General features: G+C 39.6%; 1 protein-coding gene across 1 annotated transcript; it reads left to right on the forward strand.

The window, feature by feature from the left end:
* The first annotated feature begins 18,672 nt into the window (after window positions 1–18,672).
* LOC132154251 (growth arrest and DNA damage-inducible protein GADD45 alpha-like) lies at window positions 18,673–20,957 on the forward strand. Its single transcript, XM_059562822.1, has 4 exons — window positions 18,673–18,838; window positions 19,330–19,431; window positions 19,514–19,730; window positions 20,449–20,957. Exons 1-4 carry the CDS (start codon window positions 18,798–18,800, stop codon window positions 20,560–20,562), a joined length of 474 nt encoding a protein of 157 aa, XP_059418805.1. The 5' UTR covers window positions 18,673–18,797; the 3' UTR covers window positions 20,563–20,957.
* Window positions 20,958–22,037: the final 1,080 nt, after the last annotated feature.

Genomic DNA, 22,037 nt, shown 5'->3' on the forward strand with positions numbered 1-22,037 from the left:
ACTGAGTGCTGGATAAACACTAATAAATCTTCCTGCACAGCTCGGCAATCAGTCATCTATCAAAATTTTGTGACAGAGAGAGAGAGAGAGAGAGAGAGAGAGAGAGAGAGAGAATGGAGAGCAAGAGGGGGGGTGGGGGGTGTCCGTTAACAAGAAAGTAAAGTCACCAAGCGAGTGTGTGTTAGTTTAAGTGTGTACCGTATTGAATTGTTAAAGATGCTGTCAAAAGTGACCAAATTTAGCACAATTGTTAAGATCTGCACTAATTGCTAGGTCTCTTATCAAATTGACATGGACCATGTGACCGTCTGATAATTGTCGTAGTCAACATGATAACAGGTTTATTTTAAAATACGCTGATGATTCTGTTACAGTTAGTCTTCTTCACTCCGAGGAAAATGGTCACGGTCCTGTAGTCAATGATTTTGCTCATTGGTGTGATAGAGCTAAATGTCAAGTCTGCAAAGACAAAAGAAATGCTCACTGATTTTAGACATAAATCTTCTGTTATTCAGAATACTGTTATTAAGGTACAGGCAATTGAAGTTGTGGAATCTTAGAAGTATCTTGGCAGTTTGATTGATAATAAGTTGAAATTTGTAGCCAATGCGGAGATGGTAAGAAAGCACAACAACGACGATATTGTCTTCGCAAATTGTCAACATTTCATGTGGATAAGACTCTTATGTCACTTTTTTATAAATGTTACATTGAGTCCATTTTAACATCTCCATAATATTTTGTTATGGCAAACTTAGTGTTAAGGCCAAAAATGCTTAGTCCAGAATAATAAAGGTTAGTAGTAAAATGTTAGGTACAGAGCAGAGTAGTCTTACTGACTGGATGACGAGTAATTTCTTACTGCTAAATTCTGAAAAAACAGAGGTGTTAATTATAGGACTTAAAAACTCTGCTTGTAATAACCTAGAACACTGTCTAAGACTTGATGGTTGCTCTGTCAATTCTTCGTCATCAGTTAGGAACCTAGGTGTGCTATTTGATAGCAATCTTTCCTTAGAAAGCCACATTTCTAGCATTTGTAAAACTGCATTTTTCCATATCAAAAATATATCTAAATTACGGCCTATGCTCTCAATGTCAAATGCAGAAATGTTAATCCATGCATTTATGACCTCAAGGTTAGATTATTGTAATGCTTTATTGGGTGGTTGTTCTGCACGCATAGTAAACAAACTACAGCTAGTCCAAAATGCAGCAGCAAGAGTTCTTACTAGAACCAGGAAGTATGACCATATTAGCCCGGTCCTGTCAACACTGCACTGGCTCCCTATCAAGCATCGCATAGATTTTAAAATATTGCTTATTACTTATATAGCCCTGAATGGTTTAGCACCTCAGTATTTGAATGAGCTCCTTTTACATTATAATCCTCTACGTCCGCTACGTTCTCAAAACTCAGGAAATTTGATAATACCTAGAATATCAAAATCAACTGCGGGCGGCAGATCCTTTTCCTATTTGGCGCCTAAACTCTGGAATAACCTACCTAACATTGTTCGGGAGGCAGACACACTCTTGCAGTTTAAATCTAGATTAAAGACCCATCTCTTTAACCTGGCATACACATAACATACTAATATGCTTTTATTATCCAAATCCGTTAAAGGATTTTTAGGCTGCATTAATTAGGTAAACCGGAACCGGAAACACTTCCCATAACACCCTATGTACTTGCTACATCATTAGAAAAATGGCATGAACGCTAATATTTGTCAGTTTCTCTCTTATTTCGAGGTCACCGTAGCCACCAGATCCAGTCTGTATCCAGATCAGAGGGTCTCTGCAGTCACCCGGATCCAGTACGTATCCAGACCAGATGGTGGATCTAGGAAGGACCTCTACTGCCCTGAAAGACAGCAGAGACCAGGACAACTAGAGCCCCAGATACAGATCCCCTGTATAGACCTTGTCTCAGAGGAGCACCAGGACAAGACCACAGGAAACAGATGATTCTTCGGCACAATCTGACTTTGCTGCAGCCTGGAATTGAACTACTGGTTTCGTCTGGTCAGAGGAGAACTGGCCCCCCAACTGAGCCTGGTTTCTCCCAAGGATTTTTTCTCCATTCTGTCACCGATGGAGTTTTGGTTCCTTGCCGCTGTCGCCTCTGGCTTGTTTAGTTGGGGTCACTTCATCTACATCGATATCGTTGACTTAATTGCAAATAAATGCACAGAGACTACATTGACGCAATGTATTTTCAAGTCAAGTCAAGTCACTTTTATTTATATAGCGCTTTAAACAAAATACATTGCATCAAAGCAACTGAACAACATTCATTAGGAAAACAGTGTCAATAATGCAAAATGAAAGTTAAAGGCAGTTCATCATTGAATTCAGTGATGTCATCTCTGTTCAGTTAAATAGTGTCTGTGCATTTATTTGCAATCAAGTCAACAATATCGCTGTAGATGAAGTGACCCCAACTAAGCAAGCCAGAGGCGACAGCGGCAAGGAACCGAAACCCCATCGGTGACAGAATGGAGAAAAAAACCTTGGGAGAAACCAGGCTCAGTTGGGGGGCCAGTTCTCCTCTGACCAGACGAAACCAGTAGTTCAATTCCAGGTTGCAGCAAAGTCAGATTGTGCAGTAGAATCATCTGTTTCCTGTGGTCTTGTCCTGGTGGTCGTCTGAGACAAGGTCTTTACAGGGGATCTGTATCTGGGGCTCTAGTTGTCCTGGTCTCCGCTGTCTTTCATGTGTATGGGATGTGGGATGTAGAGGTCCTTTCTAGGTGCTGATCCACCATCTGGTCTGGATACGTACTGGATCCGGGTGACTGCAGTGACCCTCTGATCTGGATACAGACTGGATCTGGTGGCTACGGTGACCTCGGAATAAGAGAGAAACAGACAAATATTAGCGTAGATGCCATTCTTCTAATGATGTAGCAAGTAAATTATGTTATGGGAATTGTTTCCGGTTCCGGTTTACCTAATTAATGCAGCCTAAAAATCCTTTAACGGATTCGGATATTAAAAGCATATTAGTATGTTATGTGTAAGTCAGGTTAAAGAGATGGGTCTTTAATCTAGATTTAACCTGCAAGAGTGTGTCTGCCTCCCGAACAATGTTAGGTAGGTTATTCCAGAGTTTAGGCGCCAAATAGGAAAAGGATCTGCCGGCCGCAGTTGATTTTGATATTCTAGGTATTATCAAATTGCCTGAGTTTTGAGAACGTAGCGGACGTAGAGGATTATAATGTAAAAGGAGCTCATTCAAATACTGAGGTGCTAAACCATTCAGGGCTTTATAAGTAATAAGCAAGATTTTAAAATCTATACAATGTTTGATAGGGAGCCAATGCAGTGTTGACAGAACCGGGCTAATATGGTCATACTTCCTGGTTCTAGTAAAAACTCTAGCTGCTGCTTTTTTGGACTAGCTGGAGTTTGTTTATTAAGCATGGAGAATAACCATCAAATAAAGCATTACAAAAATCTAACCTTGAGGTCATTAATGCATGAATTAACATTTGTGCATTTGACTTTAGCAAGCATTCAGCTAAACTTAACCAGCCACCCTTTACACAAACCTTGTTACATTAGCTAAAAGTCCAATGCCCATAAAGATACTAAATGATTAATAAACATACTAAATAAACAGAGGTATATCCAACAACAAAGACCAGCAAATAAAGTTATGATGTACAGAAAGTTTCTGACATTTGTAACCATTTCGATTTATATTAAATAATCATATGTTAATCAGTAAGTAATGTTAAGTAAGTTCATTAGTAAACATTTAACAGGAACATTATCTCATATTTCTAGCTATGAGAATGTATTTGAACTAATGAACTGTTAAGCATAATATAATGTTTGTTAATGATTTATAAATGAAAGTTATTATAAAGTTTTACTTTATAAGGCTTTTTAAGGCTTTGTTTTTAAAATAGGGAAATTAGTTTAGCTGTACTGCTCAGACAACTTGTAAATGAGTAAAACCAACATGACAAAGACTAGTGATAAAATTGTGAATTGTGATTTTCCTCAAAACAATTGTGATATGATATTTTTGCCAAATCGCCTAATTCAAGGCATATTCAAATACACTTAACAGAAGAAGTCACATTGCTAATTATGACTTCACATTACATTTTATTTGAAAATGAAAACAATTCTATAAAATGAAATCTTGCAGAGACTTTAATCTTTGCAGTCTGTGTCTTGTGTAGCATGTAATCAAGAGGACATTAAAAGGAATCTGAAGTTTAGTTTGTCTTTCCAGCCTCTCCAGCCTCAGTCCTGGCAGTAAGCTTTAAAAGCCCCTGATGCCATCCATTTGTCTCATGATGAATGTGGCAATCTTACAGCCCCTTGCCCTGTCCAACTCATTTGTTATGACCTGACATGTCGGCTGCTTTCCGCTCCATTCTTGCCTGTAGGGACCACAAGCTAAGTAGGATGAGAACTCTATAGCAGACTTTGTTGAAGAGAGGCTGCCAATTACTTTTGTTTTTGTTGTGTCGATGATACAAAGTTATTCTGTTGTGAACTGTCGTTGGAGCCATCCTGCAATAACCTACAAGCTCTCAACTGCAGTTTCAGCGTTGAGGAAGCCATAAACCCCAGACTGATCAATGTTCAGAGAGGGAGAAAAGTTTCTTAGGAGCCATAAAGGTGGTTTGATGCTAATCATTCCTTGAGCTTACACAGACAGCTTGAGAAAGAAATGTTTACAGCTGTCTTTAGCTGAGGGTCCGGTCAGAAGATTAGTTCTCTCATTCCTCAGCTAGATAAAGGTTGCTTATATTAGCTGGAGGAGACTGTTTAGTCGTGGCACCCTCACCTAAGTCCAACGCTCAAGCATGAATCACGCACTGTTACGACAGCAAAATTTGTCACCTTTTCCAGCAGATCAATGATAATTACCTCCCTGACATGAGTTCAGTTATTACTTTACAGGATCAAGGACAGAAGGGAGGGAGGGCTGGGGGCGATAGGCAGAGTCTGATCGATACTCTCTGAAATATGGCTGCTACAGGCCTCAGCAGCTCAACAAACCATTACAGTCACTGCTCTCCACAGCTTAGTGACTGGATCTGTTCTGAGTCCAGCTGTCTCTAAGCTTACTGCTGCTCTGAGAGTCAGAAAAACCATGGATGAGAAAAATAATGTCACTTATTGTGTATCCAAGCCTTTAATTGGGTTTTGTGCCAAAGAAGGGATCCTCAGTCTTGTCATTTAACTTTTAATGGGACTATAACAGGTCATACTGTCAGGTGTATTATTAATTATTTATAAGTATTTATATTATAAGTATTATTAATAAGGTTTAATAAGGTATTAAGCCTATTTGTGTATTTGTTGTTTTTGTTGTTATAAAATGCTTAAGCCATTTTGTTGTAAGCAAAAAATAAGCAAAATATAAACATTGTGGCACTGAAAAGGTTGCTCTGCTCCACAACACTGGCTCTACAAATTGCATGAGAGACCAATAGCAGATACAGGAAAACTGTACAAAACAGTCATGCCTGCAATATTTATGATGTTTTATTACAATTATGTAAACAATTATGTTCGCAGAAATTACACTCCACTTCTAAAATATACACTCAAACCCTTGATCTAATGCCAGTTTGTGATTTTAGACTGAATAAAGCAAATGTTTTACCTTTCAAAGGTTTTTAGTCAGTAACATTTTCAGTGTTTATGAAAAAAGTCTCAGCAAGGATGCAGCTACTTGATCAAAAATATAATAAAACAATAATATTGTGAAATATTACAATAATTGTTGTGCTACAGGGAGACAGGAACAACAGTAACCATGTAACCATATGTCCCTAGGTGGAAGAGTGACCATGTGTAACCAAGTGCCATGGTGAAAAAGTGATGGAACATCTCACAGCAAAAACTGTCAAATCAAAAATGGTGAAGTCCATGAGCACAAGATGCTCTGTAGTACATTAAAACAGCTGGCCATATATCTGGCTTGCTTGTGTGGGGTAATATTATCAATATGACCGCATTGACTGACCCCATCAGGTAAGAATAAAACTTCAGCTCAATTAAGCTGGATGATGGCATTGTTGTTTACAGTAGAGCTGCTTTACAGCTGATCGCATCTCTCAAAACATTGAACTGAACTGATTCAACATTTAACGGACTTAGGCTGAATACTACATTGCTGCTTTTATTAGAACTGCTTATAGCTTATTGATTAACTTCACAGTTATTTATATGAACTGACACAATTTGTATTGTATAAATTGTATATGCACATACATGCAGAAGTTTGGGATCAGTTGTATCAAACGGATTCGAATACAGAAGGTTAGTATAATGTTGCTAGTAACAGGTAGTGATTGTGGCAGTAGGAGAGATGCAGGTGAGTGAATCCTTGATGCGCAGGATATGGGGATTGGAGAGAGAGATTGACGGTAGAAATCTTTGTACAGATAATGGGGGGTGACCAGGGCAGCTGAAGGGTTGCACTCACCTCAGAGAAGACATAGGAGAGGAAGACTTGGATAAAGAGCTCACTGAAGAAACCCTGGAGTAACACGAAGGAGAGGAGAATCTCGCTGGAGAAGAGGTAAGCCAAGGGGTAAGTTAAAGGAGTCAATGCAGGTAACTATGAAAGAGGATATTCCGTTGTGTATTCACAAGATCGGACAAAGTGCACACTGAGGTGTGTGCTTAAATGTGGTGGTGAATTGGTGAGTGACTTGAGAACAGGTGTCAGTGATCAGTGATCAGTACTCAGGTGAGGGGGTGCGCTGTGATTGGTTTGGTGAAGAGCCTGACTGATTTGTGACAGTACCCCCTCCTCCAGGGCCCGCTCCTGAGGGCTGAGCACCCCAACGACATGGTGGTCTCCCTCTGGCCCGAGGAGCAGGACAATCCAGGGTTTGATGTATGGAATTCTTCTAGGATTGTGGGATCAAGGACTGGTACCCGAGTACCCGAGTACGCACTGGAATGGTGGAAGGCCCGTGGATGGCTGGCGGAGGGAGTTCTGGGCGTACCCGGCCCAGCCCAGGAAGTGGTTCCAGGAGGCCATGGCAGAAGGTCCTGAGGAAGCGACCTACTTCTTGTATTTTCTGTTCTGTTTGACCATTGGATTGTGGTTGGTACCCGGAGGAGAGGCTTATGGTCACACCTAGGAGCTTGAAAAAGGACTTTCATACCCGGGATATGAATTGGGGTCCACGGTCCAACATAATGTCCTCAGGGAAGCCAAATTGATGAAAGACCCAATTAAATAGCAGCTCCGCTGTTTGTAGGGTGGTGGGTAGACCTTTTAGGGGAATGAGGTGGCAGAATTTAGAGAATCTATCAACTATTACAAGGATACATGTGTTACCATCAGAGGAAGGTAGATCCGTTATAAAGTCCACTCCTAGGTGTGATAAGGGACAGTTAGGAATGGGTAAATGATGTACCTTACCAGCTGGAAGATGACGGGGACTCTTTGAAATGGCACATTCGGGGCAACCTTGGATGTACCTCCTGGTGTCTCTTGCCATGTTGGGCCACCAGAAGCGGTCTTTAAGCAGTGAGAGAGTTGGCTCAGCCCCAGCGTGGCCAGTGCCTAAGGATGTATTGGTATTATGAATGAGAGGAGTGCACTGTGTCCCAGGGGGCAGCCCGGCGGAGCAGCCGGGGAGGTCCAATGGATCTGACTGGAAATGAGTTGAGTGGGTATGATGGTTTCTGGCTCATCCACATTTTCCTCGGATGCAAAGATTCGGGATAGGGCGTCAGCTTTGACATTGCGGGACCGGGTCTATAGGAGATGGTGAAGTGAAACCTTGTGAAGAACAATGCCCATCTAGCTTGGCAGGGGTTTAGGCAGGGCCGGATTGGGACTCCTTTTCAGCCCTGGAGTTTCATTCCTTAGACCGGCCCACTTTAGTTCACAACTGACTATATTAAAATAATGTAATTAAAACCTCAGAATATAATTCCCTACAGCCTTGTAATTCATTGTATTTTTAAAAACATCATCATTTCCAATTCAGTGCAAAAACAATAGCCTAAGTTTTGCTTCACAGTGAAGATTTATTAGAACAGTAAATGACAGGATAGTGTAAGAATCTCTTTTCTTCAAGATTTAGTATTCATAAATATCCAAACATTGAAATAAAGAAAAAAAAATCTAATAAAAACAAATATATAAAACAAAATAAAAAATAAAGATTAAAATAAAATGTATTGCACTTTCTAATAACAGTATCATCTCAGTTTCATTAATGTATTTCTGAATCATCAGGTTTCATTAATTATCTTAGGGCATTTTTCATTGAGCAGGGCTCTTCATTACTATTAGTTCTTCTGAATGACAATCTTACCTGCCCATTCTGGTGTGTTGGGCTCATGACTGGAGCTTGGTAACGTTACTGGTCCTTGCTCTTCACTGTTAGCAGCAAACTGGACTAGAGGTGGCTGCTGCTGAAGAGCTACAAGAAAAGGTTTGATACATGAGCAGTGGTTTGCAAACAACGTTGTTTTGCAATGTCGCTAGCATCTTGAACTGCTCCTAACTACCTTAACGTTAGCTTACTTACCGGCCTCGTCGTCTCCGTTTGTTTTTTTTTTTGAAGAAGAATGTGCTCAGCTTAGAACATTTGTCCGCGTCAGTTTCCAAAGCTTTCTTCTTATTTATTCTGGACATTTCAGCGCCGCATTTGCGCTTTCTTTTATCCATTTTTATCTCACTTTTTTTAATATTTTGAGCAACTTGCAAGGTGACGTGTTGGGGGCGGGGCCAGGGAGTCAACAGATAATCACGTCATCATTATCTTGCAGGCTGCACTCTCCGAGAAAATATTAAATAAAAAATAGTGGGACGGTGGTAAAATAATAAATAAAAGAGTGGGACGGTGGTAAAATAATAATAATATAATATATATATATATATATATATATATATATATATATATATATATATATATATATATATTTCAACCCAGTGCCATAACAACAACGTCCCTCGGAGCCAAAAAACCATACCGGCCCACAGGGAATAGGTTTAGGTGTTTTGCTTCTCTGAGGTATTGCAGGTTTTTGTGATCAGTAAGAACAGTAAATGGATGAGCCGCTCCCTCCTAGCCAGTGTTGCCATTCTTCCAATACCAGTTTGATCACAAGCAGCTCTCGGTTTCCAAATGTCATGTTTTTTTCTCTGCTGGGCTGAGCTACCGGGAGAAGGCGGCACTTGGATGGACTTGTGGGGGGGTGGCCCTGCCATTGAGATAGGAGTGCCCCCAATTCCAGTTGTTGAGACATCCACCTCGACCATGAAAGGGAGCTCCGGGTCTGGGTGAACGATCTTCCCCTCGTCCATGTTGATCCCGATATTGCCAATGATGTACCCTGGGAAGTGCACTGAAGACTGGTGGAAGGTACATTTCTCGGCCTTGAGGAAGAGTTGGAATTGTCTCAATCAAGTTAGGACTGCTCGGACATACTGGCGATGTTTGGCCAGGCTCTGTGAGTAGATGACGATGCCGTCAATGTACACTATGACAAAGCGGTGGAGGTAATCCCGGAGCACTGCATGCATAAAGTTCTGGAAGACCGAAGGGGCATTGACTAGGCCATACAGCATCACCCGATACACATAGTGGCCAGTAGGGGTCACAAATGCCATCTTCCATTCATCTCCTTCTCGGATATGGATGAGGTTATACCCACGATATGGACGAGGGGAACGGGGTAACAGAATTTAACAGTGATTTGATTTAGTGCACAGTAATCAATACAGGGTCGAAAGCCTCCCTCCTTCTTCGCCACGAAGAAAAAGCTTGAAGGGGCAGGGGATGTGCATGGGATGATGTATCCCTGTTTGAGGGCTTCCTCCACATACTCCTCAGTGGCCTTCTGTTCCGGTAAGGAGAGGGGATATATCTTACTGCGAGGCACTGGCTCACCCAGAATCAGATCGCACAACCCCAGGGGTGGTGAGGAGGTAGTTGTGAGGCTTTGTGAGGGCAGAAAACATCATGGAATTCTTTGTAGCAGGAGGGGATATCCACTGAACAATCAATAGAACTTAATCACTGCTCTAACACCCTAACAACACTTGGACACAAGTCATAAGCATATTAAAATGTTTAAACATACATGCCCACATGATCCTACAAAAAGGATAAAAATTAAAAACACACTTGCAAATTATTCTCAGTTTGGTGAATTTAAGAGATTTTGTGTTTACGTTTTGGAACACTGAAGGAGACGGATGAATGAAATAGGCCAGTTGCCTTTTCCAGAAACTCCTATTTCCCAGAGTTTTCTGATTCAGAGCTTGGTGCAAAAGCCTATTTTATTTTTAGACTCCCTCCTCAACACACACAGTCCCTGTTCTCAAGCATGCTCCACAGATTGAGGTCTCTCTCCTTCTCTTTATTAAATGACTTGTCTGCCTGTTTTTGCTGTCTGTCCCTAATGGCACTGTATGTTAAATTCTAGCATTAAAACCCATTACAGAGCTATCATAACCCTCTGTAATTCCATCTAATGACCTCATTTCCCTAAGTGTGACCCATATCAGTAAGCACTGGGGCCACTTGCTCTGGCAGGCGCTCAAAGTAGTATCACACAGTAAGGGGACATCCACCACCCTCCTTTTTTTTCAGAAAAGAAAAGGGAGAAAAAAAGTTCTTAGAAATCATTTCCTGATGGAAAATGACAAAGCAAAGTGGGACTTGAGCCCACATGTTCTGATGTCCCTAGTTTTACGACTGCACCTATTAAGTCAATCAGGATATCTTGTCAAGTCAAGTCACCTTTATTTATATAGCGCTTTAAACAAAATACATTGCGTCAAAGCAACTGAACAACATTCATTAGGAAAACAGTGTGTCAATAATGCAAAATGATAGTTAAAGGCAGTTCATCATTGAATTCAGTGATGTCATCTCTGTTCAGTTAAATAGTGTCTGTGCATTTATTTGCAATCAAGTCAACGATATCGCTGTAGATGAAGTGACCCCAACTAAGCAAGCCAGAGGCGACAGCTGCAAGGAACCGAAACTCCATCGGTGACAGAATGGAGAAAAAAACCTTGAGAGAAACCAGGCTCAGTTGGGGGGCCAGTTCTCCTCTGACCAGACGAAACCAGTAGTTCAATTCCAGGCTGCAGCAAAGTCAGATTGTGCAGAAGAATCATCTGTTTCCTGTGGTCTTGTCCTGGTGGTCGTCTGAGACAAGGTCTTTACAGGGGATCTGTATCTGGGGCTCTAGTTGTCCTGGTCTCCACTGTCTTTCAGGGCAATATAGGTCCTTTCTAGGTGCTGATCCACCATCTGGTCTGGATACGTACTGGATCCGGGTGACTGCAGTGACCCTCTGATCTGGATACAGACTGGATCTGGTGGCTACGGTGACCTCGGAATAAGAGAGAAACAGACAAATATTAGCGTAGATGCCATTCTTCTAATGATGTAGCAAGTACATAGGGTGTTATGGGAAGTGTTTCCGGTTCCGGTTTACCTAATTAATGCAGCCTAAATATCCTTTAACGGATTTGGAAATTAAAAGCATATCAGTATGTTATGTGTAAGCCAGGTGATATTCTAGGTATTATCAAACTGCCTGAGTTTTGAGAACGTAGAGGATTATAATGTAAAAGGAGCTCATTCAAATACTGAGGTGCTAAACCATTCAGGGCTTTATAAGTAATAAGCAATATTTTAAAATCTATACGATGTTTGATAGGGAGCCAGTGCAGTGTTGACAGGACCGGGCTAATATGGTCATACTTCCTGGTTCTAGTAAGAACTCTTGCTGCTGCATTTTGGACTAGATGTAGTTTGTTTACTAAGCGTGCAGAACAACCACCCAATAAAGCATTATAATAATCTAACCTTGAGGTCATAAATGCATGGATTAACATTTCTGCATTTGACATTGAGAGCATAGGCCGTAATTTACATATATTTTTGAGATGGAAAAATGCAGTTTTACAAATTCTAGAAACGTGGCTTTCTAAGGAAAGATTGCGATCAAATAGCACACCTAGGTTCCTAACTGATGACGAAGAAATGACAGAGCAACCATCAAGTCTTAGACAGTGTTCTAGGTTATTACAAGCAGAGTTTTTTAGGTCCAATAATTAACACCTCTGTTTTTTTTCCGAATTTAGCAGTAAGAAATTACTCGTCATCCAGTTTTTTATATCAACAATGCATTCCATTAGTTTTTCAAATTGGTGTGTTTCACCGGGTCGTGAAGAAATATAGAGCTGAGTATCATCAGCATAACAGTGAAAGCTAACACCATGTTTCCTGATGATATCTCCCAAGGGTAACATATAAAGCGTGAAGAGTAGCGGTCCTAGTACTGAGCCTTGAGGTACTCCATACATACTGCACTTTTGATCGATATGATACATCTTCATTCACTGCTACAAACTGATGGCGGTCATATAAGTACGATTTAAACCATGCTAATGCACTTCCACTGATGCCAACAAAGTGTTCAAGTCTATGCAAAAGAATGTTGTGGTCAATTGTGTCAAACGCCGCATTAAGATCCAATAAAACTAATAGAGAGATACACCCACGATCAGATGATAAGAGCAGATCATTTGTAACTCTAAGGAGAGCAGTCTCAGTACTATGATACAGTCTAAATCCTGACTGGAAATCCTCACATATACCATTTTTCTCTAAGAAGGAATATAATTGTGAGGATACCACCTTTTCTAGTATCTTGGACAGAAAAGGGAGATTCGAGATTGGTCTATAATTAACTAGTTCTTTGGGGTCAAGTTGTGGTTTTTTGTTGAGAGGCTTAATGATAGCCAGTTTGAAGGATTTGGGGACATATCCTAATGACAATGAGGAATTAATAATAGTCAGAAGAGGATCTATGACTTCTGGAAGCACCTCTTTTAGGAGCTTAGATGGTATAGGGTCTAACATACATGTTGTTGGTTTAGATGATTTAACAAGTTTATACAATTCTTCCTCTCCTATAGTAGAGAATGAGTGGAACTGTTCCTCAAGGGGTCTATAGTGCACTGTCTGATGTGATACTGTAGCTGACGGCTGAATGGTTGCAATTTTATCTCTGATAGTATCAATTTTAGAAGTAAAGTAGTCCATAAAGTCATTACTGCTGTGGTGTTGGGAAATGTCAACACTTGTTGAGGCTTTATTTTTCGTTAATTTAGCCACTGTATTGAATAAATACCTGGGGTTATGTTTGTTTTCTTCTAAAAGATAAGAAAAGTAATCGGATCTAGCAGTTTTTAATGCTTTTCTGTAGGATAGGTTACTTTCCCGCCAAGCAATACGAAATACCTCTAGTTTGGTTTTCCTCCAGCTGCGCTCCATTTTTCGGGCTGCTCTCTTTAGGGTGCGAGTATGCTCATTATACCATGGTGTCAAGCTGTTTTCCTTAACCTTCCTTAAGCGTAAATGAGCAACTTTATTTAAAGTGCTAAAAAAAAAACTTGTAAACTATTATAACCAGTTTAAGGAGGAAGAGGCAAACGGATGCTAAATCTCAAGTGATTATTGCAGATCTAACACGTGCCAATCACAATTCTCCCATTTTCAGAAGTCATTCCGTGATGAACGTTTAAAAACATGCAAAGTGGAGATAATGACACACATCATTTCCCAGTGTAATCTTCATCCCATTCCTCCTCTTCTCCATGAGTTCCCCTTTTTTCTACACTGCCAGGCATCGTCCTCTCAATTGGAAAAAAGGACCCTAAGGCCACTGGAGCACCAAACCCCTGTTTCTTTAAGGGATGGATAATTGACTCCCTTCGGTTGGTAATTTATCACTTGCATATGCAGCTAATACATCAGCAAGCAAAACAGTGCTGACCTCCCAACCTTGTCCAACAACTCTACCACTGCTACCAAAAAACAAGTGCACATGCCCACACACACACACACACACACACACACATACACGCACATGCACTTTCGGCCCAGCAGCACCCCCCCCCCCTCCTTTAAAGAGCCAGGAGCCAAGACATGAATTGGAGAGGGACACAACTGGCAAGGGAAAGGAAATAAAATGATAGATGGGGTGTATTGTGGCATTATGAATGAATTATGCTGGCCAAATACCTTGAGCAGAGCAGTGTGTCAACCAGTGTCTATACTAATCTTAGAGGAAACATGACTGTCTCTATATTATTAAAGAGCATGGCGCAGGGTGAGCTGGTGAATTAGTTGAGCAATCAGTCCATTACAAAGACATATCTTAGATGGCATTGTTCAGTGGACACGTTTATCAACCTCACTGTATCATACTCAGCAGTTGGCTTGTTGTTTCTTGCTGTTTCTATCAGTGGGGTATCAGTATTGTCTGTCACCTTCTGTACATTCACTCTATTTGAAAGTGACGTGACATTCAGCCAAGTATGGTGACCCATACTCAGAATTCGTGCCCTGCATTTTAACCCATCCGAAGTGCACACACACAGAGCAGTGAACACACACACACACTGTGAACACACACCCGGAGCAGTGGGCAGCCATTTTATGCTGCGGCGCCCGGGGAGCAGTTGGGGGTTCGGTGCCTTGCTCAAGGGCACCTAAGTCGTGGTATTGAAGGTGGAGAGAGAGAACTGTACATGCACTTCCCCCACCTACAATTCCTGCCGACCCGAGACTCGAACTCACAACCTTTCGATTGCAAGTCCGACATCCCGTAATTTGACAATTTGACAATTTATCACCACCTTCACTTGAGCTCCATCTACCGCCCTAATCATAATGATGTCAACACTTTATTATGAACACTTGAGTAAATTTAAACTTGATCTGACATATATGTCTGTTCACTAAATTATTTAAACACCCAGGAGAAACAATTAAGCATATCTGTATCCAATATGTCTGAATAAATATTGTAATACAATAAATGGTATTAAGATGTTTTTATCGAACTATAGCACAGGTCATTTCAAATATCATTGTACTCTTTTGTTTTATCATTTCAACAGGGATTTGTATATAACAAAAGTTCAGCCTAAAATATATTGATGAATAAATAAAACAAGTTATTTGCAGAACAGTTAGTTGTTTGTTGTAAGATGCTTTGATTCAAGGTTTAGGCTTTTTATGTGATAGTGAATGACTAAGTAAAATATTTACACATCATGTTGGTAATGCATTTGATTTAATTTCTTAAATGTGATTGTAACTAGAGTAAATAATAACATGTAAATATAATAATGAATTTCTAAATAAGGTTTATAGCTGTTTTATCTGTTAAGATATATATTACAAAGAAAACCCATTATTTGTAATACAAACAGATAATCTTGATACAAAATCATGCCTGTTAAAGTGCACACAATATTAATTATTTGTTATATTAGTATTAGTTATATTAACTATTAGTTATAGATATAGTTACACAAATGAATAGATAATTTGGTAAATTTATTAGCCTTTCTCTTCTTCTTTTCTGTCTTTCTTTTGGAATATTATTCAATTGATGAGATGTCATGTCTGATGTCACATCAGTGATTATTAATCATGTTGGGAAACCTGAATTAAATTCATTCAGGCAAAATTCACTCAGTATGACAAACATGCACGTTTAAGTCTTAAACTTTAAGACCTTCATATGTCCCGATTTTCTTCATTTCAGCGAGCTCATACAATGCTCAAACGTTATCTATTCATTTGGTTAGGTTTTGACGCCATCTGCTGTTAAATTGTAAAATTGCAGGCGTCAACCAGTTATTCTTAGTAATTGTTTCATTGAAATAACTTAAGCACACAACTCAACACTAGATTCAGTTCTGCTAACTTAATCAGTTAATAGAGGTAATTTATAAACAATTAATAATTTAAAACAAGTAACAACATTATTCTGTGAAATTAGCTACAGACATTACTACAAAAAGTATACCCTGACAATAAAAATAAGAAATACAAATTAAAAATTAAAACACACACACACATGCCCAGAGTTGACCCAGTATGATCTGATTAGTACCTGGATGGGAGACCTCCTGGAAAAACTAGCTTGCTGTTGGAAGAGGTGGTCTGTGTGTCTCCTAACGCCCCAGTATAGTGATGGGGACACTATACTGTCAAAAAGCCCCATCCTTTGGATGAGACGTTAACCAAGGTCCTGACTGGTCATTTAAAAATCCCATGGCACTTCTTGCAAAGAGTAGGGGTGTAACCCCAGTGTCCTGGCTAAATACCCTCCACTGGCCCTTGTCAATCATGGTCTTCTAATAATCCCCATTAACTTGATGGGTTCTATGACTCTCTCTCTCCTCTCCACCTGTAGCTGGTGTATGGTGAGCATAGTGGCGCCATTGTGGCACCACAGCTAGTCCAAAACAAACTACAGCTAGTCCAAAATGCAGCAGCAAGAGTTCTTACTAGAACCAGGAAGTATGACCATATTAGCCCGGTCCTGTCAACACTGCACTGGCTCCCTATCAAACATCGTATAGATTTTAAAATATTGCTTATTACTTATAAAGCCCTGAATGGTTTAGAATCTCAGTATTTGCATGAGCTCCTTTTACATTATAATCCTCTATGTCCGCTACGTTCTCAAAACTCAGGCAATTTGATAATACCTAGAATATCAAAATCAACTGCGGCCGGCAGATCCTTTTCCTATTTGGCGCCTAAACTCTGGAATAACCTACCTAACATTGTTCGGGAGGCAGACACACTCTTGCAGTTTAAATCTAGATTAAAGACCCATCTCTTTAACCTGGCTTACACATAACATACTAATATGCTTTTAATATCCAAATCCGTTAAAGGATTTTTAGGCTGCATTAATTATGTAAACCGGAACCGGTAACACTTCCCATAACACCTGATGTACTTGCTACATCATTAGAAGAATGGCATCTACGCTAATATTTGTCTGTTTCTCTCTTGTTCCGAGGTCACCGTGGCCACCAGATCCAGTCTGTGTCCAGATCAGAGGGTCACTGCAGTCACCCGGATCCAGTACGTATCCAGACCAGATGCTGGATCAGCACCTAGAAAGGACCTCTACATCCCTGAAAGACAGCGGAGACCAGGACAACTAGAGCCCCAGATACAGATCCCCTGTAAAGACCTTGTCTCAGAGGAGCACCAGGACAAGACCACAGGAAACAGATGATTCTTCTGCACAATCTGACTTTGCTGCAGCCTGGAATTGAACTACTGGTTTCGTCTGGTCAGAGGAGAACTGGCCCCCCAACTGAGCCTGGTTTCTCCCAAGGTTTTTTTCTCCATTCTGTCACCGATGGAGTTTCGGTTCCTTGCCGCTGTCGCCTCTGGCTTGCTTAGTTGGGGTCACTTCATCTACAGCGATATCGTTGACTTGATTGCAAATAAATGCACAGACACTATTTAACTGAACAGAGATGACATCACTGAATTCAATGAAGAACTGCCTTTAACTGTCATTTTGCATTATTGACACACTGTTTTCCTTATGAATGTTGTTCAGTTGCTTTGACGCAAGGTATTTTGTTTAAAGCGCTATATAAATAAAAGTGACTTGACTAGACTTGACTTGACATTGTACTGGCTGCCATCACATCATCCAGGTGGATGCTGCACACTGGTGGTGGTTGAGGACATAAAATGTTTCAAAATAGTTTCAAATCTATTTATACTCCAAAAGAGACAGTATTCAGAGTGTTATACAAAATCAAATAAAAAAAATATAATAATATAATAAATACATACTTTTATCCTAATAAGAAGGATTTTCTGATGTCTCTTCGTGGTCTTGGCCTTTTTACGTTTGTAGGCCCACTGGTTGACCAAACCGTAGGAAATACTGTATTACTAACATTCTTGTGTTTCTTTCATAAAAATTTAAACATCGCTGATTTATCGTGAATTAAATGTACTTCAGAAAATCGTGTTTTACTGGTCTGGAATCATGTGGTCTGCTGACAAACTTCACTTTATGATTTGGTCTTTATTGTAACTCAGTGTGTTACTTGATTGTTCTATAGCCTACATACAATATTTATATATATATATATATATATATATATATATATATATATATATATATATATATATATATATATATATATTAGGTTTATCTTTTCTAATCAGAAGACTGTTTTATAACTTAATTAGAAACACTGAAGTAATTATTGGAGTAAAGTGTTAATTTGTCCTCAGGATGTCACTGTTGAGTTAGAGATCACAACAGACAGAAGTTGTAGCAAAGGTTATATAGCACAGAAAATTGTGGTTTGTACTGTCATTGAGTCACACATTAATAAAACTGTTTGCAACTGTACTCACAGAAAACCTCAGAAATGTCTATACTGATGATCTACTAACAAGATTTCGCTTGTGCAGCGGCTTTAACTGTTTCAAATGCTTTTTTGGGAAATGTGATGGTAAAGTGTTTATGAATTTCTGAATAATTGTATTATTTCTTTTACATGTTACATACTTATTGTGGTTGAATATCTTTTGGGTAAATCTACTGCTTCCCTTTGCTCTGACATGACACTGCAAAGTTTGCCAACAAGGTTAAAAACAACGTCACCCAAAGTGACGGGCTACGTCCTGCCCCTGCCAACTTTGGACGGACGAATGAGAATGGCCGACTTTTCCCAGTACAGAGTGATAGCCAATCACAATGTTTTTACTTATCTTGATTTGCATGTGTCCAATAAGGATTATTATGTCTCTCTTCTTTACAGCTCTCGGGGAAATTAAATGTAACTAATGTAACTCAACGTCAGATTTACCCGGTGACAATCAGAGAAAGAGGACCTTCGAGAACATTTGTGGATTTAACGTACTCTTGTTTTCAAAGTAAAGTTATTCAAGACCGTGCTGGATTTTACGTGCAACATGACATTTGAGGAACTCAATGAAGATTACTCTGTTGAAAGGTAAATTAAATATATTTATGCGAATATGCGTTTATATGCGAATATGCGTTTATTCGGCAAATAAACCATATAACGTTAACAATATTATAGTAATTTTACCAATAAGTAAATAATGTTCAAGTCTTGTGTTGTTTTGTAATGTATAGTTATATTTGCTTTTATTGTGGAACAAATTAAATAAAGACATAGATAGCAAACACATACCGGGTAGCCGTATCGGCTGCACAAAATCGGCTCACGAGACCCTTTGCGCTCTCTGACGTGCCATTAAACAGCAGAATTTTATCGGTCTAATGTCTATAAAGTTTTTGCTAAAGAAGTTTTACATTTTATCTGCTTATATAAATCAATCACTTAAAACATTAATTGCTGTAATAGTGTTCAACCGCCGTAGTCTAAATCTGTGCACGAGCCGTTGCCCTCCAAAATCCGTTCTGGACTCTATTAATGTTTTATTACTTGATTATTTATCTAAATTGTGATTTTTACAGGATGGATTCTGTGATTAAAGCTCTGGAGGAGGTCCTGCGCTCCACATTACCGCAGGGATGTATTACAGTTGGGGTCTACGAGGCTGCGAAGTCACTCAATGTGTAAGTTCCAGTGTTAACTGGTTTTCGGTGTCATTGCAACAGTTGCTGTGAAACGATCTAAATTTTCAACTCTTCTTTTTAGGGACCCTGATAACGTTGTGCTGTGCATCCTGGCCACGGACGACGATGATGTGAAAGATGTGGCGCTTCAGATTCACTTCACTCTTATTCAGGCTTTTTGCTGCGAGAACGACATCAACATCCTGCGCGTCAACAACACTCGTCGCCTCGCGCACATCCTCGGGGGCGCGGGCATGCACGGCAGCGAGCAGATGGATCTGCACTGCATTCTGGTCACTGTAAGTGTTAACAGTTAATTTATACCTGTGATTATAATCTAAATATGAATCCAAAGCCAATAGGCCAGTAATCAGCATGTGAGCCATGTCTTTTAGTAACTTGTCAGGACATGTCCAGGTGTAACTTCCATTGCATAACACCCACATGCACATCCTGCTCTGTACTTATTCAAATGCAAATAGGCTCCTATTTGCATTTATTTTGCTCCATTTGAATCAAATGAACAGGTGCTTCAGTATGCATCATGCTTATAAGCTTTCAAAAGATTTGATATATTCCATAGAATGCATTCAGTAAGATTTGCAAACTCTCAAAATCCATTAGGACATTCAAATTCATGGCCATATACTGCAGTTTGACTTTCATACTCACATAGAGTGACCATAGGTCCTCTTTTTACTGGACATGTCCTGGTCGGGTTTTCTAAATTGTTTGATTTAGAAATCCCGGCCAGGGCATGTCTAGGAAAAAGATGATGTATTATGGTTTAGGAAATCAAGGTGTCAGACTTATTAATGGTCAATACAGATAATGCAGAGATCAGGGTAATGATGGCTGATACAATGTTTGACAAAATATTTGAAATCATATGTGTGCCATCTAAAGACAAGGTTGACTGTAAAATACCATACTTAATGCTTTAGAAATTACTCAGCAGGACATGTTTTAGCAAACACAAACCGAATGTAATCCCATCTCTTCTTCTGATGTTCACAGGTTCCACATGCATCCACATGGAAGAACCCAGCTATGGGAAAAGTGAACCGCTTCTGCAGAGAGAGTCGTTGTATGGATCAGTGGGTGCCAATTATTAACCTTCCAGAACGATGAGGACAGCTAAAGAGAAGGGAAAACATGGATAAAAATATCTAGTAAAAATCATGAAAGCTGAAAAAGCACTGATAGTCCAGACTGGAGGAACTAGGGATTAAGCTACAGAATAAACTGGAGGAGGAGCACCCTTTTGCAATCCAAGATGATTCAGCAGTTTTTGGCTTTGCTTGTGGGACTTTTTGAGGACGTCACAGGAAGCTTATTGTGAATGGAAGTGAGCACCTGAGTGTCTTGTGAGATAGTTTATTGGTGGGGTGTCATAAAGCACTTCAGTTAATTACAGGATGAAATATTTCTCAGGCAATACAATATCAGAGGTGATATTTTTCAAAGAGGCTGCCCTGTTCTTTTTATTTTTTTGCTATCATTTTTTAATTGTACACTATAAGTAAGTATTAATGTTGAAAAATATATTATTTTAAAGGGACTACTACTCCAAACCACTGACCATAGTATCCTGTAAGAACTTTTTCTCTTTTCTTTTTTTACATAAGTTAATTGTTCTTTTGTGGTCTTTAAATTATTTATATTAAAGAAGTATTTATGTGAAACATTTTATACTATTATGAATTACTATTTACTATTACTATTTAACACAAATGAATTTTGTGTTGTAATAAAAGTATTTTTAAACACAACATGGTAGTCATGCGGGTTACTCTGTTAGAGCTTTCTAGAAAGGCAAAGTGGACTAGTAGAATTGACCTGACAACACCATACACCACTCAGATCAGCAGGGTCACACTGGATTCAGTGGCCTTCGTGACTCCCTGTTACAGACCAACAAAAGCCATCCAAGCCTATCTTTTGTCCTGTTTAGTTCACGTGACCATTGCATCTATTCATCAGATTCCTTTTTCAGCTGAAATGCATTGCTCAGGTTCAGTTTAATGTATGCTTGCTTGCGTCAATGTCAAACTAGCTGTCATAAATCAAGTTGCTCTTAATTGTGCTATGCTTGACAAACCGATCCTATGTAGGTTAAAAGTCAATGCGTGGTAAGAATGTAACCCATTATAAAAGCCCGGCTGGAGAACGGAAGTGTCTAGGGACATGTTTGGAAGTGTTCAGAAAGTGCAGCCGCGATCACATGACTGGCACATATTGGGTCAGGTTTCCAGATACTACATACCAGTAAATCAATCGTTTAACCCACCACTTCCCTATTCAAAGGTGATGAAACAAGGTTGGAATGTTTTTAGGCTGATGCAAGGCAGGGGCATAGCACCAGAAGTGAGGGGGACAGAAATTACACACACACACACATATATATATATATATATATATATTAAATGTAATGTATTCCTGTGATCAAAGGTGAATTTTCAGCATCATTCCTCCAGTCTTCAGTGTCACATTAATCAGAAATCATTCTTAATATGCTGATTTGCTGATTATCAATATTTAAAATAGATGAGAACATTTTTTTTCAGCATTCTTTGATGAACAGAAGGATCCACAGATCAGCATTT

The sequence above is a fragment of the Carassius carassius genome, chromosome 12 (assembly GCF_963082965.1).
Source record: "Carassius carassius chromosome 12, fCarCar2.1, whole genome shotgun sequence".
NCBI lineage: Eukaryota > Metazoa > Chordata > Actinopteri > Cypriniformes > Cyprinidae > Carassius > Carassius carassius.

Excerpts from the sequence above, each read along its gene's own strand:
- LOC132154251 (XM_059562822.1), top strand. The coding sequence starts at position 18,798 with ATGACATTTGAGGAACTCAATGAAGATTACTCTGTTGAAAG. Across the intron at positions 19,432-19,513 it reads GCTGCGAAGTCACTCAATGT|GGACCCTGATAACGTTGTGC; the intron begins GTAAGTTCCAGT and ends TCTTCTTTTTAG. Across the intron at positions 19,731-20,448 it reads TGCACTGCATTCTGGTCACT|GTTCCACATGCATCCACATG; the intron begins GTAAGTGTTAAC and ends TGATGTTCACAG.